Source organism: Lonchura striata, chromosome 8 (genome assembly GCF_050655825.1).
Source record: "Lonchura striata isolate lonStrDom1 chromosome 8, ASM5065582v1, whole genome shotgun sequence".
Lineage (NCBI taxonomy): Eukaryota > Metazoa > Chordata > Aves > Passeriformes > Estrildidae > Lonchura > Lonchura striata.
Window position 1 is genome coordinate 6,690,178 of NC_140710.1, and position 15,147 is coordinate 6,705,324.

Sequence of the window (15,147 nt, forward strand, 5' to 3'; positions counted from 1 at the left end):
CTGGACCCAGAACCAAGAACTGGCTCCTGTCCTGGGCTGCTCTTTGTCCTTCCCTGGACAGCCAAGAGCAGTGACGGTGACAGTCCACTCCCCACATGGGTTTGTTGTCTCCTGACTTCTTTCTCCAAGTGCTCTACCTAACTAGGGAGAATGGAAAATTGAATTTTATACATTTCTCCAAAATCTACCTTTGTCCAAGTCTTCTGTAGTCTTTCTTTTTTCTGTCACTGAAAGCACTGATGGCATTTCTTCCCCAACAGGAGCTTTTTCTAACACACTTTGACATTCAGAAAAGTGATGGAAAATTTCATAAACTTCGGGGGCAGCTTTCCAGACACTATGGTTTCTATACACAAGTAGGATATTTACTTACACCTTGGCTCCACTCGTTACAAGCACAATGAAAAGGTGATCTCAAGACACTTTTCCTTTGAAGCAGGAAGTTTTCAAAACAAAAAACAACCTTGCTTTATGAAATTACTATTCCAGAGAGGGAGTATTTGACAAGCAATCTGTACTCAATAGATGGCTTCAGCCTGAGAACAAAATATTGCCTTTTTGTGGTTAGCTACGTAACATGTATCTTTCTCATAAGCCTTGTACTTGACAACTTCAAGTGTTCAAACATCAACACCTTTTCTTTTTTAAGATCTTACTGCAGTTGGTGCAATTTTTTCCCAAATATTACAATAGCAAACAGGATACAGAGTCCGGTTTCTGTTACTGTTTTCTTAGTAGCAACTCTAAGTCATCATAAAACCACAAGAAGATAAGCAGAAAATTCTTTTGTGCTTTAAAAAGAGTCATCAGTGTAGCATTGCTGTAAACAGAAGTGTGTGTGAGAAAGAACCAGAACTAGAAACATTTGTAAATGTACATGAAGTTAGTAATGAGTGAGTTTATGCAGCTGAAATTCTCATGCACTTGAAAGCTTCCAGCACAGCCATTGCATAATCCTGTTTGGCACAGTGTGTTTTGCAGTGCCCTCTGATGGTTATTTGGGTACAGGAGGACTGGTACCACTCCAGCTGCTGGTCCAGGTGTTCAGCTGATGTTGGCTGTAGCTACAGGCAGCTCCTGTCCCTGGGCATCTGCTGGGGGTAAAGGTGGGATGCTCAACTTAACTCACCTGACTGAGCCACCTCATTAGCTGCTGGTAATAATAATATGCTTAGCTAAATCTTGTGCTTTTGTATCCATGTGTTGGTAAAATTTACCAATTTAGCCTCATAAGATTTTAATAGGGCAAATCTCTTGCACGTTTTTTTAGTGTCAAGTGCTAAACTACCATCACTTTAACTATCAATTGGTTTTAATTTTTAGATTTGTGTGTTGTGCTCTTACATAATCTCCAAAGAAATACCTTAAAAACATTGGAATGGACACATGTACTCATAGTAACCCAACATGCCTGTCCTGGCGTGTAACTTCTGCACCTGTTTTCTCTCCCTCAAAGGAGATCAACCTGCTGTCTTATTCTTTTCCCTGCCTCTCCAAGGTTCAGGGTCAGTCATGAGCTGTTGCTGTGTTGGCCAGATGACATCTTGGAAACTTTCTGCCTCTTTTGGACCATGCTGTTGATGTGCCATTGTACATACACAGTCTAGGTGTCTGTTTTATAATTTCGCTCCTAAAATTGCTGTAAGAAGAAGCCACAAGCAGCAAAATCGGATTAGCAGCACACTTGATGTGCTCACATGGCTCTTCTGATAAGAGGCCAATGGATAATTCAGCTGTGGGCTCAGTGACCATCACCAGTGAAGCCTCTTGGCCAGGATACAGCCCCACCTTTCCCAGTGCAGTCAGGTCTGGGGGCTGCAGTCCAACCTCACGCTGTGTATGCAGAGTTATTCTGCAGCTGCACTAATGATTTTCTGCATCTGATGGACACACTTCCTTTTTCTAACCAAGTTTGCTCCCCTGGTCACCACTACAGGAGTTGACACCCCAGCTACTGCTCAGGCAGTGGGGTTTTGCAGAGGGAATAAATGGCATCAAGGAGTTCCTCCTGTAAGCAAGAGAGGGTCTCTCAGAGCAGGGATAACCAGCCTTTCCCACTGTGAATCAAGGTGTGCACAGAGATTTTTCAGGCACTGACTTTGAAAAGAGCATTGTAGTATCAGTTCCTCTTGAGCATCAGTTCCTCTTAAGTGTCAATGCCTGGTGCTGGACTTAGCAAAACAATAGTTGTAAAATATTCTACGCCCTGGAATGTCCATTTTTAAACACCCTGTGAGCTTGCTTGCTTTAACTGGGTAGTTAAATAATCATATCAGTGTGGCGTGATGGGCACAAATAGATCTGAGTTAGTTCCTTTGTGAGGCTAATGTGAAGAGATCTGTGATTAAATCCTGGCATTACAGCACAACACACCTGTTCTGGGCTGATCCTCAACATTTTTTCTTCATTGCCTGAGGAGGAGGCTTCTCAAAGGATTACAGTAACACTTTTTGACAAGCTTATACAGGGTGGAGTTTCCATGTAATGACAGGGCTCATTTGATGATGCCTCAGTAATGCATTTTTTATTTTTGCTGTCAACATTTATTACTGTAGAAGAAATGACTGTTACACAGCTGGTCCAACTTGTCCACATTTAAGTAACAGTAGGTCTCTGGTCGTGTTTATTTTTGTCCTTATGCAACACGGGCACTCCTGCTCTTGGATTAGACATCAAGATGGAATTGTAATGTCCACAGTTGCTTCAGAGGCCTTCTTATTTTTACAAATACCATTTGAAACCTTTCATTCACTTTAAACTATGTCTGCCAGCACATGGGTCTGTAGCATAAAAGAGAGATACTTAAGAATTTTTAAACTGGAAAAACTGCTGTAATCAGACTCTGACTGAAGATAAGCTGTAGAAAACTGTAGGCCTGTATGGTCACCATCTTTCCTCTCTGTTCTTGGGTGACATCTCTTTCCTAGATAATTCTAGAGCTTGAGGAAAACATAGGTCCTTCCTCACCAATATCTGGATGGGGATTTAAAAAACACTTGAAGGAAAACCAAAACTCCAAAACAGCAGCATAAATTCTTTTCCTGTTTTCCTTGCCAGAGCATTTTGGGGCTTTAGTGGCCAAGTCATATTTCCATAGCTGTGCTGTGAGAAGCCTGGTGTCACCATGTCTTTTCCTCCTTTTCTGCCTCACTGCTGTCAAATGAAGGGGAAGGGCTTCCATGAGCTCTGCAAGAGACCTCTGAAATTTCTGCTGAGGACTGAAGCTCTGATGTAAATCATTAGAAATCAGGCATCTGAAACCTTGGATAATCTGTGTTCCATCTAACACTGTCATGTATATCGTGGTGTATAGTATTTACACAACAAGAGATTATGAGAATACACGAAATTCATTAAATTCCAAAGCGCAAAAACATTATGGTGATGACAAGCGTCTAGCGAAGATTGGGATTTAACCCCTCAAAAATCTAATTAGCACATTTACTAATTATTACTAGTTATAACTAATTAAACTACAGTAATCAAAATTTATCTGATTAAATTTTCTGATTTTATGTTTGTAATATGATAGCAGCCCAAACGTTGGGCTTCCCATTGAGCACTTGGCTGCACACACCCCGGTGGGTGCAAGTGCTGCCTTCAAGAGTTCACAGCATGGGTAGAGCTTTGGCAAAGAGCAAGGCAATGGCAGAGGAAAGAAAGAAAGAAGGGGGATAAAATATGTTCAGTCCCTGTGGCTTTTAGGCTGTACATGTTGATGGCTCCAGACTTGTCAGTGAATATTCAGCCCAGCTGGGCAGATGTCTCAGGACTGGCTGGCTCTTTTCCCCCAGAAAAACACTGCAGGACTCTTTGAAAGTTTTGAGGTTGGTTTTCTTCTTATCACTTCAGTTAATTCCGAAAAATCCATATCTGGAACTGAGCTTTCAGCCTTCAGTGTGGACAGGCAGGATCCTGTGGTGGTTCTGTGCTGTTCTGCTCCTCACCCTGCCCCATCCTGCCTCCTCCTGTGGTTCTGCCACGCTAAAACGTCCATTTGCTTTGTCCTGGTCATTCCCATACACCCAACACATTCTGTGTGCACTTTTTCCTGCCCTATATTCCCCATCATGTATGTTTAAGTTATACAATGTGCAAGTCTGTCATCTTAGTGAGTCAAATTAATGCCTTTCTTGCACTGGTTTGTTTGGACAAAGGGGTGTTTCTCTTTTAACGCTCCCATGAATAGCCTTAAGCATTTGCAGATTTTAATTTCAGGAGTAGTTCAGTGAAATGAACTGTCTTTCAGATGGGCATTCAGCATTTGGAAATACACTTTTTTCTTTCTTTCTTTCTTGTAATAGCCCTTGCCTCACTGAGATATGAGAAATGTCTTCTGCTCCTGGTTATCTTCTCAAGTTCTGTCTCATCCGCTTTTACTTCACAGTAGAACTGGTCCCAAAGGGCAGTGGGCAATAATAAAACACAGCTCTCTGAGACAAATCAGGTGCAAATCTGATTCCTGGAGTTAAATAATTAAATCCTACCTTCAGAAGAGACAATGATAAATAAGGAAAAAAAAGCCCAGAAGGGCCAATGCTGACTTTTCCAGCAAAATATCCCATTCAAAAAGTGGAATATTTTTAACTTGTAGAATCTGCTATCCTAAATTCAATCAAGAATCCCTATTTGCCCATCATCCTGCATCTGAAAATGCCTGTCACTAGGTATTTCAGCATTAACTTCAACAAATAGTTTAGGAAATAATTATATGAGAGGGTTATCCTAAAATTCTTCTTAATTTTATCTGTGAGTTTTTCCTCAGTGGAAGGTTTTCTGGTCATGGACCAGAGGGTCCACAAAAGTTTACATGGTCAATTGTAGCTATTTCATAAGTGTTTGATATTTTTGGGTTGACTGTATCTCTAAGAAGCAGAATAGCAAAGTCATAGCTGAAGAATGCATTCTGTGAATAGAAGCTATTTTTTTCAGATTTCCAACCTTCCATTGAATGTATGTCCTCCCATTGTCTCATTGTCAAAACAAGAAAGAAGAAATCTGTGACTTCTCCCCTTTTTAGGTGCAAAGGAGTGTTGTCCCCTTGTCTCAAGCCCCAAACCTTTGGGATGTGTATGGTTTGCATTCACACCAGCCTTCAGTCACTGCTGTGGAATTCCACTGTTTCTGATGAAGGCTTTTTAAGTGACCCAGGATAAGCCATGTCTGTTTATACTTTGATTTCTTGAATAAGTAAGGTGCCAGTTCTGCCTTCATTGCAGAAGCACTGTGAAGATGCATTTAATGATGTTCAGTCAATAGTGACTGCAATTTATGTAGAGTCTAACAGTTGTCAGCTGCCTCAAATTTTATTAATGAATAACACTTCTGAATTTTTTTGTATTAATTATAAGTGGCATGACTACTCTTGACATGTTCTTTGTTAGTGCAGTGGAAGATTCTCTGCAAAATATTTTCTTCAACTTTTCCTGTCACCACTGTGAGTTTTCTTTTGTTGCTTTCTGGTGAAGCATCCTCATTCCTCACTAGAGGAAGAGATTACTAAAATAAGAAACTGCATTACAAAAGGGAGAACTGCTTTGTCTAATGTTTAAAATTTGTCCAAGGTGTAACTCTGAACCAGACAATACCACAATTTAGCCGTAAAATCTGTGGAGGGGTTGGTTCCTGTTCAGTGTGAGCAGTGTTAGCAAGCAGGAGTATTAACACAGAAGCAGGTACAAAGAGGCATTGCAGGATTACATCTGCTGCTTACCCAAAGATCTCTGGAAACCAGCTTTGTTTTTAAGGTCTGTTTCAGTAAGAAGTATTATTTCAATGAGGTGTAGGGCTCAGTGGCATGGTCACTTACTTTTAGATGTGGCTCACATATTTCTATGAGGACCAGGCAGTCATGCGTGGTAATTCTTCACATTCCTGACATCTTTTTCATAATCCACTTCTAGCATGATGATAACTGCAGTGAATAGGGAAGAAAGCATTTTAACTTTTTTTTAATGCCTGGAATTCATATTTCAGTTCTGGTTGTAGAATCTATAGAACCAGTAATTTTTTAAATTTTATTTTTTTATAAACTACAGTAACTCTATCATAGTTGCTAGCAATCTTTGATGGAGAAGAGCCTGTAATTGCAAGAGTTGTATCTAATCTTTCAAAGCTCTTTTGGGCATTACTGGACTTGTGTGGCCTTTGAAATTTGGTTTGTGGATTTAGGTGTGATACATGGAGTCAAAAACATGAACGTTGAATAAGTTCTATCTGAAATAATTCTAAATATTTTTTAAGGGCTTGTCCTCTGGCAGATAACCTGAAGTCATCTTCCTTTAGTGAGCTGATTTGGAAAGGTTATTTTGGTTCTCACTATTATAAGATAAATTTTCAGTATGTTTATGAAAAGTCTCAGTAGAAATAGCACAAAATATTTTTTCTTTACTGCTATGTTCCATCTATGAGAAGAATTGGGAAAACTTCAGTGTACTCAACAAGCTTTCCTCATATTTGGAAAACATAAAAATGGGAGCTGTTTAATTACTTCAATGCCCCTTCATCTCAAAAATGGAATATTCATGTAGGGTAGTTTTTGTTATCAGGTTCAAGTTCCATGAGCAGAGTACCTAAAACTTTTCAATGTCCAGTGTAGCTAGGAAAGGAAAAGGTTATTTGGAGGTTATTGTCCTTTTTTGCATTTTGCAAGAATTACTTCTACTTGTGTTTTGGTTCTGCTGAATAAAGATGGTTTCTAAATGTTGGAGCGAAATTCAGAACACGCTGATTGTAGAATGACTTTGGGTCCTGTCTTCTGTAAGGAAGAAGAATTTCCTCTGAAAAGATTTTGGTACTTTCCAAGTGGAAGTTGTATAGTTTTCCCTGCAGTTTGTCCTTTCCTCCTGTGTTTGCATCTGAGATATTAGAGGGGTTTTTTTAAGGAATATCTTGACATGTTTGTATGTTGTGATAATTACAGTTAGCATGAGCTCCTACCATTCAGAATTGAGTTTTTGCCAAATAGTGGTGTTTTGAGGAGAAAAGTGATCATTTAGCAAAATGATTCTTTTATGTGGAATAAATGTTGCAGCTGAATGGGAAGATTACATAATTCTTCAAGAAGCAGGAGGTAGTAGACTTTAATTTCTGTGAAGCACAGGACCGATTGCCCCAGTGCAGGTGCTGTGTTACTGGGAACTGCAGGGAAGACCCTGCTGAGCCCCCAGCAGTCTCACAGCTAAATCCTATTGATTTTTGTAGGGACCAGTGCTGCCTCTGCAGGGCTCTGGGGGGGATTATGAGATGTAAGACAAGTAAGCACAGGGGAGCAGCCACTGTCTCTGCTTCAGAGGCAGAGTATGAAGATATTGATTATACACTTTGCTTTATTTGACATCACCCCAGTGCAGTTATTCCAGCTTTTGGAGATATCCAGCCTTTGATCCTCCACTGTGTGGATGATGCATGGCTTTGTCATTTGTATGTTTTTAGTAAACCTTTATTTTTTTGTGCTGTGATTGTTGATAAGATACTTTTTGCTGGCATGGCAACCTGTTCCTTGCTTGCCGGCATCTGTCCATTTTAGATACTTCAGAGCAGGACCTGCTACTTTCCCATCTTTATATAATGGTCAGCACTGTGAATTGAGGCTTCTGGATGATGTTTGATAGTCATGACCCTGGATGGACCCTGCTGGAGGGGTTTTTGACCCAGGAAGGACCATGGGATTGGGCTTTCTCTGTCAGGACCAGCCTGTCTCTGAGTAGAGAGCCAATGAAAATCCAGTCACCAATTTAGTGTATACATCTAAACCACACTTCCCTGTTACAAAACCATCCAAGCTGTTGGGTGCAGGAGGGAAATCCCCCCCCCAGTTCCAGCCCATACCCCCCTGCAGAGACCCCTCCACGGGAGGCTGCTCCTCCCCAGGTCTCTGTGCCTGCCCTGGCTCTCAGTGCAGAGCCTGAGTGCCTCATCCAGCCCTCAGGCCAGGGCCTGGACTCATTCCCTTACCTGGCAACTGAATCAAAGCTTCAGGCAGTCAGGATTTCTAAAGCCACAGTCACCCTTGAGGCATCTCTGAATGTGTTTCTCCTAGCTGTAGCCGGGTGATGTTGAAGTCACTGGGATTAAAGAGTGCTGAGGAACATGAAGATACTTATCATACTGGTCCACTATTTGATGTTTGTTTTATTTAACCTTTAGGATGAACGTGAAGCCAGAGAAAATGTGAAGAGAGAGCAGGACGAAGCGTACCGCATCTCGCTGGAGGCTGACAGAGCCAAGGTGTGTGCAGGGGCAAAGACCCATGGCATGGGGACCCTTTTGGAGTTTGGGAATGCTCTGTGCTGCAGGGGACTGCTGCCTTCACTTGTGCTCTGAACATGAGATCCTAAAGTGCTCCATGTTGTAGAGTGGTACCAGATAAAGTCACTAGGACTAGACTTGACTACATCTTCTAGTTACACCCATCCTGGCTTCATTTAATAATGGAATATATTGCTTAATAAATATCCTCTCTCTTATATTAATTTCTATGGAAACATTGAGAAGTTTCTTTGTATTTGTATTTATCACATACTGATGTGGATTTGCACTTTGTGTTTGTTAGAGGGAAGCACAAGAGAGAGAAATGGCAGAGCAGTTTCGCCTGGAACAAATCCGGAAGGAGCAGGAGGAGGAGCGTGAGGTGGGATGTTTTACCTTTTCTGATAACCTTATGAATTCATTAAGCTTTTGAGCACTGAAACTCATTCAGCACACACTGCAACTTCAGTTCAAAGCATACTTTTTGTGTGATCAATTTTCTTTACTGTTATTGATTTCTTACTATATATCTGTGACACAAAGTGCAGCTAAATAATTTTCATCCGCTGTTTAATAGCTTTTCTGTTTTATCATCTGGGTCTCAGATACAGCCAGATATTAGATGGATGGACCTGCTCACAGGAGATCTGTGAAATGAGCTCCATAAATGCTGGAATCTTGGGGAGACTCTAACCTCTTTTCTGCAGCCACTCTTTTTTAAAACATGGAACCCTTTCATGTTACCAAATTTAATTTGGGAGACAGTCCACTTACAAAAAAAAAAAAAAAAAAAAAGAAAAAGCCAGAATTTTGAAATTAAGATTTGTGGTACTTTTAAAAATTTCTGAACAGTATTCTATGGAATCTTCCTTAGAATGAAAATTGTGTTTAAACAAATGGTTTATGTTTCTAGGCCTCTGAAAGAAAACAGAAACCCTGTGCTGTGAAGAGTTCTGTTCCTCAAACTGTTATTTTGTAGATTCTCTCAATTTGGTAAATGCTGAGAGTTCCAGTGGCTCTCAGAGATGGCTCCTGCAACCTCTTTTGGGGTCTAGACTGGTTGTGAGATAGAAATTCTGTGAGGTTAATAGCAGCTGAACATGAATCCACTGCAGCAGGAGATCAGCTCACACTCAGGCTCAAGCAAGAAATGTGTTTTTCTTTTCTAAGTTATTTTGCATGCATAGAAACAATAATTATTTCTGCTTCATTATATCTGCTCCTGAGCCTTTTCTAATACCTTGGCCTTCTGGAAATGGTTTTCTTATGCAAAGACTGCAGCACTGCCCATGTTACTAAAATATACCTGGGCTTCCCTGTTTTAATGCAGAGTGCAGTAATGCAGTAATGAAAATAATAGGATCTGTTTGCTTAGTAGAACAAAAGGGATTTTAACAATAATGTTTACTAACACTCCCCATTTTCAACTATACAGATTACTTGGACTGAATTGTTTTGCAACAGTGTTTACTTACAGAAGTGGCTTTATGTTCAGTTTGTATTTTAAAATCTGACTATTGAGCTTTTCACATACTGAACACCTTTTTATCAACAAACTGAAATTGCTTGTTCAGGTCCAAGAGTTTTTAATGTGATCCATCATGTCACTGTTTTCTGACTTGGTTTGCTGGTACAGAATATCCCTTGTAAATTGCCATTTTATGTTGAGTGGTTACTTTGGGGAGCGATGCACTCTTTGCACAAAGGAAGGAGCTCTAATGAGCTACTGTTGTTTATTTTTCTATAATATAATTGATTGGGTTCAGTAAATAATGTAGCATCTGTTGTTATACTGTGTGGGGAAATGTCAAAACAGCAAGATAGTAAGCAGGTGGTTGAGAATGGAGAGGGAGAAAATTAAAATAGACTCTATTTAAAATATAATCTCATAATAGATGAGCAAAAATGAACTGAAGTTCTGTGTATAAATATTTATACTGAGATATAATTTGCTCAGAGGTGTGTGTGTGAGAAGTAGACTATTTAAAAGCCTTTGTAATCTTGCTTCTGCCCAGTCCTTTCCCTGCAATGTAATCACCCTGTATCAGTTTCTGTTACTAAATGACCTTGGGGAGGTTTTCAAAGGCACAAATAGCACCTGTGTATATTGAAAGTTCCTTGAAAATGGGTAAATTCCTGCCTGACTGCCTCTTCAATTTGAAAAATTATCTTTTAAGCACATTTTGAGGCAGGCAGTGTGTTTGTGCTGCTTCTTCCATTCATTTACCTTCTCTTTAAGTACTGCCTTAAGTGATGTGATACTGTAACAGAGCTGCTTCTGAATATGATCAAATTTTTGACAGATGCTGCTGCTGCCCATGAATACCAGAAATACCCTTGAAAATCAAGCTCACCTCATTCAGCAGTCTGATGTCATCCATTAATTTTATTTTTTAAAAAAATCTAATCAAAGGATTGGTGCTCTAGCAGCTAGCAGAGACAGGGGACAGAGAACACAGACCTGGATCCTGCCCTTAAAGTCTTGACATCAGCAATGTTAGCTGCAAGGCAGTCATACACATTTGACTGTCACGTAGTGTCATTGCAATCTGAGGGCTGATTTCATGCAGGTTGTCGTAGAAAATGTGTTCACCTGTACTTGGAACTATCTTATAAGTGCTACTACTACTACCACCAACTTCAAATCCTCAAGCTCCCATTTCTCTTCTCCCAGTTTTCTTCTTTAATGATTCCTACTTTTATATGTACTCTGTGTATCTAATGTACATTTTTAATTGCATCTTTTAACAGTGTTTCAGTTTATTTGTAGTAAATTTCTTGCATATATTTCTTTTCACTCTGAACTGCCATTAAGGGTCCAGTCTACTGCAAATGGTCAATTACCACTGCAAGAGGAAGGCAACTTGACAAGTGCTTTTAAAGAAATACTTTCACTGCCTTTTAATTTATACCCTTTAAGGAAGCAATTGGCCACTTGACAATTATTCTCTCATTCAATTTTTTTCCAAGGCTTTCTGCCAAATGATTAAATTACGTATCCCATCGTGCATTAACTGTAGACCTAATAATATGTGTTATAAAGAAGGATTTATTTTAATTAGTTGTCTGCTGGGCTGTTATTAAGGAGCGAATAAAAATTATTTTGTCATTGAGATATAAAGGCTCTGGAGCACTGCGACACATCTTGAAGTTCTAGAAGAAATAAAAAGAAAATCTTTCTCCCTTTCTTCTCTTGCTGGCATTGCAGGCTGAAATGGTTGTTTTTCCTTCCCCAGGCCATCAGGCTGTCTCTGGAGCAGTCCTTGCCCCCCGAGCCGAAGGAGGAGAGCACCGAGTCCGTCAGCAAACTCCGCATCCGGACGCCCAGCGGCGAATTCTTTGAGCGGCGTTTCCTGGCCAGCAGCAAGCTGCAGGTTGTCTTTGATTTTGTAGCTTCCAAGGGATATCCTTGGGAGGAGTACAAGCTGCTGGGCACCTTTCCGAGGAGAGATGTGAGTAAATACAACTTGCAGGAATAAATGTCTCTGCTTCTTGCTCCTGTGGGTTGGATGGGCTGGGGTGTTACAGCATAGAAGGTAAAACTTGTGCCTGGGTATGTTCCAGTGCTGCCAAGCTCTAAGGCAGGTGCTGGCTGCCCAGTGCTGTCAGATGTTACATACAGAGCTGTGAAACCTGCCTCCAGTGGTATTGTAAAAAATCCTACATTTCAGAAAAAGTTGTGAACCATATTCAGTGAAAACTCAAATATGCTGAGCCAGTTTTGCTCATGTCCTGTTTTGAAGGAAGCTCCATCAACACTGCTATTGTAGTTCATTGTTTGAGTCTGTTATGGCTGGTACTTCTGATCTTTCTGGTTTTGCCATTTGGATGCAATTTTACGTTATGAATAAGGCTCAGCATCAGATATGACCCAGTTATGAACTATTTTAATAAATATTTGATCCCCCCCTGTTACATAATAGTAGATAATTACATCTCCTACCTTGAAATTGTATGATGAACCTACTGTGGCTGATTTTCAGAATCAATACTGCTCACTGCTTACAACAGCCAATTCTGTTGATAAATCTACAGATCATTTTCGTACTTGCTCCTAAATGTCTGAAAATCCACCTCTCTGTTTTCTGCAGAAATTAGCTTTTATTTATTATTTAGTCATTGCTACAGCAAAGATGAAAGTCAGTGGGTCCAACTGTGTGCAGGGACCCTGGATAAAAGGTGAAGGGAATGGGCACTGCAGAGATGTCAGGACAGAGCCAGGCAGTGGTGGGTGGAGTTCAGCAGCTCTTTGGCCATACTGCCTGAGCACTGCAGAGGAGTGGGGCAGCTCTGGACCAGCTGGGGTCTTGTTTGCTGGAAGCAACTCCAGGGGACTGGTTAAACCATTTTTCACCAAAGGAGTTCAGTAATTTGGATTGCTTTTCCATTTTGTTTCCCATCACTGCCCCTGGGGGAAGTTCACTAGGAATGAGGCTCTGAGTGACATGTTCACAGTAGTTTGTAACAGATAGCTCTTACTTTATCATCTTATTGGTAAGTACTCCAAAGGAGAAGAAGCTCATCCTTAGGAAGCATATCACCTTGTGAGTGGATGTGATTTCTGACCCGTTTTTGGCACAATTGTGAACAGGATTGCAGTGCTTGCAGCTCTTCTTCCATCTTGCCCTGTATTGGGAATCCTGATCAGTCAGATTGAGAAGCAGCATTTAAGGAATCTCATTAATCACTAATTAACTTTACTCCTTAAGCATGCAGTTTCATTTCCAGTGGAACCAAAGATTAGAAGTCAGCTGTGTTTCCAGGATTACTGATGGTTCAGTGTACTTGACAAAAGAAAAACACTGTTTTGCAGTCTAAACAGTGGGATTGTATGTTTTAACTATTTTGCAAGTCATGCCTCCCCACCTGTAACTTATTTCTGATGTAATACATACTTAATATAAATACCCTACAGGTATATTAGTCTTAACTTTTTACATTTGTTTTTCACTTCACACTGACTGTTTCTGTACTTATCACATCATCATCATTATGAATGCTAGTCATCTGTAAGAAACTTCAAAAATTTATCAGGTGACTCACATAAGAAGAGGTACTTAAAAAAACATAGAAAAGAAAAACATACCACTAAATTAGAACAGGCTGGTATTGTCAGTATATCTGTGAAACTGGCAGGAAGAAAAGGCTGAGGCAAAGAAAGGAGAATTTAGTGTCAGGGTCTGGAGCTGTTGGTCTGTTGTGTGGGAAGCAAAGACCCTGTCATCTTTTTTCTATGATTCCAACCTAATAATGCCATGTATGAGGAGTCACATAAATGATTCATGCTGATTGACTCAGCCATGTATGAATCCCGTTGCCATTGTGACCACCAGAGCCACAACAGACAAAAAATATTCCCTGGGGATTTGCTAACCACTGAGAACTGTAAATGACATCTGTCATGTCCCCCAGGTTTGGAAAGTTGGAAGCATGGAACTCGATAGACAGATTTAAAAAAATAAAAAAAAAGGCATTGTTGAATGGCTTGGAAGAAGTACAGTGAAAGTATATATTCATTGCCTTGGGCCTTGTGGTCTGTAGTCATTTAAAAATACACTGTAAGTTATCAAGACCCTTCTGCTGTATGGTATTTTGTCAACATGAATGGAAATCTGTGCTACAAGGACAGAGCACTTGGAATGCTTGTGCTCCAGAAAACAGGAGCATTTAAAATGTCTGTATTTAAACTATATATAACATTTTTTGAAAAAAAAAAATGTTAGAAAGTATCTGAATTACTTTGCTGGAATTTTGCTGCAGTAAGATGAAAACATGTCTTATAAAGTTAGTTTGGTTTTTTTCCTATATCCTAATCTGCTTTACAATAGCATACACACCCCCAAAAGTGTTTCTGTTTTATTAAAACAAGGGGATTATCTTCAACTGGATCAACATTTTCTTGTGATAAACTTGTTAGGGCATTTTTACCTTCTGTTCAAAGCCATCAGTTCTGATACAGTGCAGTGTTGTTGAAGTACTTTTACATCTTTCATAAATAAAAATTCATTACTTCTTAGTCCTATGTTCCAGTTGCTTACACAGATATCCTTAGCTAACTTAAAGTTGGTATCATAACCCTATTGTAAATACAAACTTCTACACATGAGTAAATACCCAGATTAACCTTTTCCAGACACTACTTGTAGATTTTAAAGCAGCAGTGACATTCCAAAGCAGTTAAGCACATGCAGTGACTTGTTATTGGGTCTTTGTCACTGACTGTGTTGTTCTTTCTACCCGTGCTGAAATTAGATATTAACCAGCTCCTCTCTCAGCACCTCAGCACCACATCTTGTACCACCAGTGTGTGTCACAAAGTGAGCTTGGGGCAGCTGGGAGCTTTGCCTCAGACTCTGGTAACCTTGGCAAGCACATCTTTGGGAGTGAAAAGCTGTATTGTATTTCTTGGCAGAGAAATTTCAGTGCAAAGAATGTATTTCTTGTGTTCTTAAATACACCTGCAAAGGCTTTGTGGGAACAAATGTGTGTGCTGTTAAATGTGTGTGCTGATTTCAGAGTTATAGTTCCCTGTCTTCCAGAAATCACATTTCACTATAACAAAAAGAGCTTACTCTATGTATTATCAGTGTGCTCAGTCAACTTTCTTGTTCAGTATTTAGGTCCCTTTCTCTTAAAATCCTTCCCAAACTCTTAGTTACTGCAACAAAACTCCAGCAACGTAATTCTGATACTTTCAAACATATTTTTTTCAAAAATGTTATGTTTAAATACAAACTCTGTCTTTGGTACTCCTTTTGACCTCCCAGCTGCAGGATCCTCCTTCTCCCATTGCCCTGGAGACCTCCAGATACTCAGTTCCTCCCTTACTTCAGTGCTAGTGATGTGCACAAGCCTGCCTAAAACTGTTGACATCTTACAGGGTGGGCATTTTACCCC

General features: G+C 40.0%; 1 protein-coding gene across 5 annotated transcripts in view; it reads left to right on the forward strand.

Moving 5' to 3' along the window:
- The window catches only part of FAF1 (Fas associated factor 1), a 159,924-nt gene that overhangs the window by 128,601 nt on the left and 16,176 nt on the right, over positions 1 to 15,147 (forward strand). For all 5 annotated transcript variants that reach the window (XM_085586271.1, XM_085586272.1, XM_085586273.1 and 2 more), the window contains 3 exons: positions 8,149 to 8,229; positions 8,555 to 8,632; positions 11,487 to 11,702. In XM_085586271.1, the coding sequence (XP_085442397.1) occupies positions 8,149 to 8,229; positions 8,555 to 8,632; positions 11,487 to 11,702 (375 nt within the window). The remainder of the gene's footprint in view (positions 1 to 8,148; positions 8,230 to 8,554; positions 8,633 to 11,486; positions 11,703 to 15,147) is intronic.